General features: G+C 47.8%; 1 protein-coding gene across 1 annotated transcript; it reads left to right on the top strand.

The window, feature by feature from the left end:
• Window positions 1–1,424: 1,424 nt before the first annotated feature.
• Window positions 1,425–1,793, top strand: PPTG_07313 (hypothetical protein; the record flags this gene model as incomplete). The annotated part of the gene is made up of 1 exon (XM_008901484.1): window positions 1,425–1,793. One exon carries the CDS (start codon window positions 1,425–1,427, stop codon window positions 1,791–1,793), a length of 369 nt encoding a protein of 122 aa, XP_008899732.1.
• Window positions 1,794–1,904: the final 111 nt, after the last annotated feature.

Genomic DNA, 1,904 nt, shown 5'->3' with positions numbered 1-1,904 from the left:
GCTAAAATTCTCCCTCTCCACCTCTCGGAGGTGGAGACAACATGTACAGAAAAAGTTAATTCTTCTCCTGCTGTGTTGTCGACATCCTTCGCATTTAATCCAATCAGAGACGAGAAAAGATGGTAAGGCGTGGTCGTCTCCATCTACTGCTGCAAAGCGAACACGCTCTTATAACATACTACGCACAATCGCAGATTCGGAAGGCGGAATACCACCAGATACCGAGCCACCGGATGCAACTTACCACGAAGGCTCGGGATGAAGTGAATAAGCTCAGAAAGACCGGAGTGTCTCGCAAGAAGATCCTGAATTCATATGGGACAACACCGACTCGGGGCCATACATGGTTTACGTCCACAACACGCTCGCTAAGCGGAAGAGTGAAGAGGGCGGTTGAACATCGGTCGGGTTTTGTACACGCTAAACCGGTTTTGTGAGAACGAGCATTTTGGAGTCGGTCACGTTGATTTGGATCAATAAAACAACAAGGGCGGATAGCTTTCGAGTTGAATGTTTACAGTGATTGTTTGAACATTTACAGCCTTCTTTGCTCACAGCATCGTATTCCAGACTTCTCATATGCGATTGCTCTTTTCGAGTTTCCCTGACACGATTATAGTGGATGCTACACACGGTACAAATTCAGAGCGGAACAAACTGTTCTCGTCTATGGTACACGACACGTTTGGGCATGGTCTACATGTTCAGATACGGAACAACTCGGTGACAAGCGGTCCCATGTTGGATATATTTGGTGAAGACTTTGCTTGCTAGTTCTCTTAAGCCAATTCATCCAAAAACGTGTTACACAAACCAATAACCATTAAAAGGTGATTTCAAAATGCAGGGCCTTAAGCTAAGTACGACAACAGCTCCCCTGATGCGCCAAGTGTCACTGCGATGTAACACATAAAATAACATCTCTCCTAGCAAAGTAACGTTGCTTCGTCAGCACAGCCCAATATATTCTGAGTGTTCTTTGTGTGCCATCTGATCTCTAGCCAGTTTCGTTTTATGGCAGTTTGTACGAATGTACAATTGAATTTGTACTATTTTGTGTCAATTTGTAAAAACCTTTACAAACGAGCACAAACTCAAAACGCTCCGGCTATATATTCGTTATGAATACAGTGCGCGCCAAATCATTTGGACCGTTCTTTTTCGTGCTCGGTTCCGTTGATTGCGGCGCCTGTAGGACGACTTGGGAGCCGCTATTTAGATATAGCGTTTGTATTGTGATTATCTAGCCGCTACATGTGCTAACGACCGCGAACTCGGCCTGCTTCACCACGCTAGCATACAAATTGACTAGATCCGCAGCAGCGTCAAAACTTAGAACCACCCCCCTTTTTTCTGTCAAATCGAACACTGTTTATGAGCTTCCTTACAAACTTCTATATTAAAATAATCGAACTTAAACGGACATGACGAATGGAGGAACGGTGCGACCAGCGCGCTGGGGGCTTCCGCTGGAGCTCCTAGCCTTTCATTTTCTAATGTGCCGCGGATCAGCCCTCACTAACCAAGCGTTTTGGTGGGTGATCGGCTTGCACGACGGTGGAGTCTCGCTACGTGAGATTTCACGCAGAACCGGCCGCTCAAGAACGGCTGCGAGGAGCGCGATCAAGGCGGAGAGGGGCCCGCAGAGCGGCGACAGCAGAGAGAAGCCAAGGGCAGGACGACAACCTGCTCTCACCGACCGAGAAGTGCGGCAGATCGTGCGAGCGACTTCGACGGGCAAGTTCTTTGCCGCGGAGCTCAAGACCCAGTTCGGTGTCAAGGCTTCCGTGTAACGGGGTTACACGCAAGTGGCTACATGTAGCCACTTGATTACGACAATGGGTTTCACATTGGTGTGAGATACACCAATGGTTACATTTGACAGACCACTGGTCTGTGTGCAT

This window comes from Phytophthora parasitica (genome assembly GCF_000247585.1).
Source record: "Phytophthora parasitica INRA-310 unplaced genomic scaffold supercont2.11, whole genome shotgun sequence".
In the NCBI taxonomy this organism is placed as follows: domain Eukaryota; phylum Oomycota; class Peronosporomycetes; order Peronosporales; family Peronosporaceae; genus Phytophthora; species Phytophthora nicotianae.
This window is presented reverse-complemented; position numbering and strand designations above follow the sequence as displayed.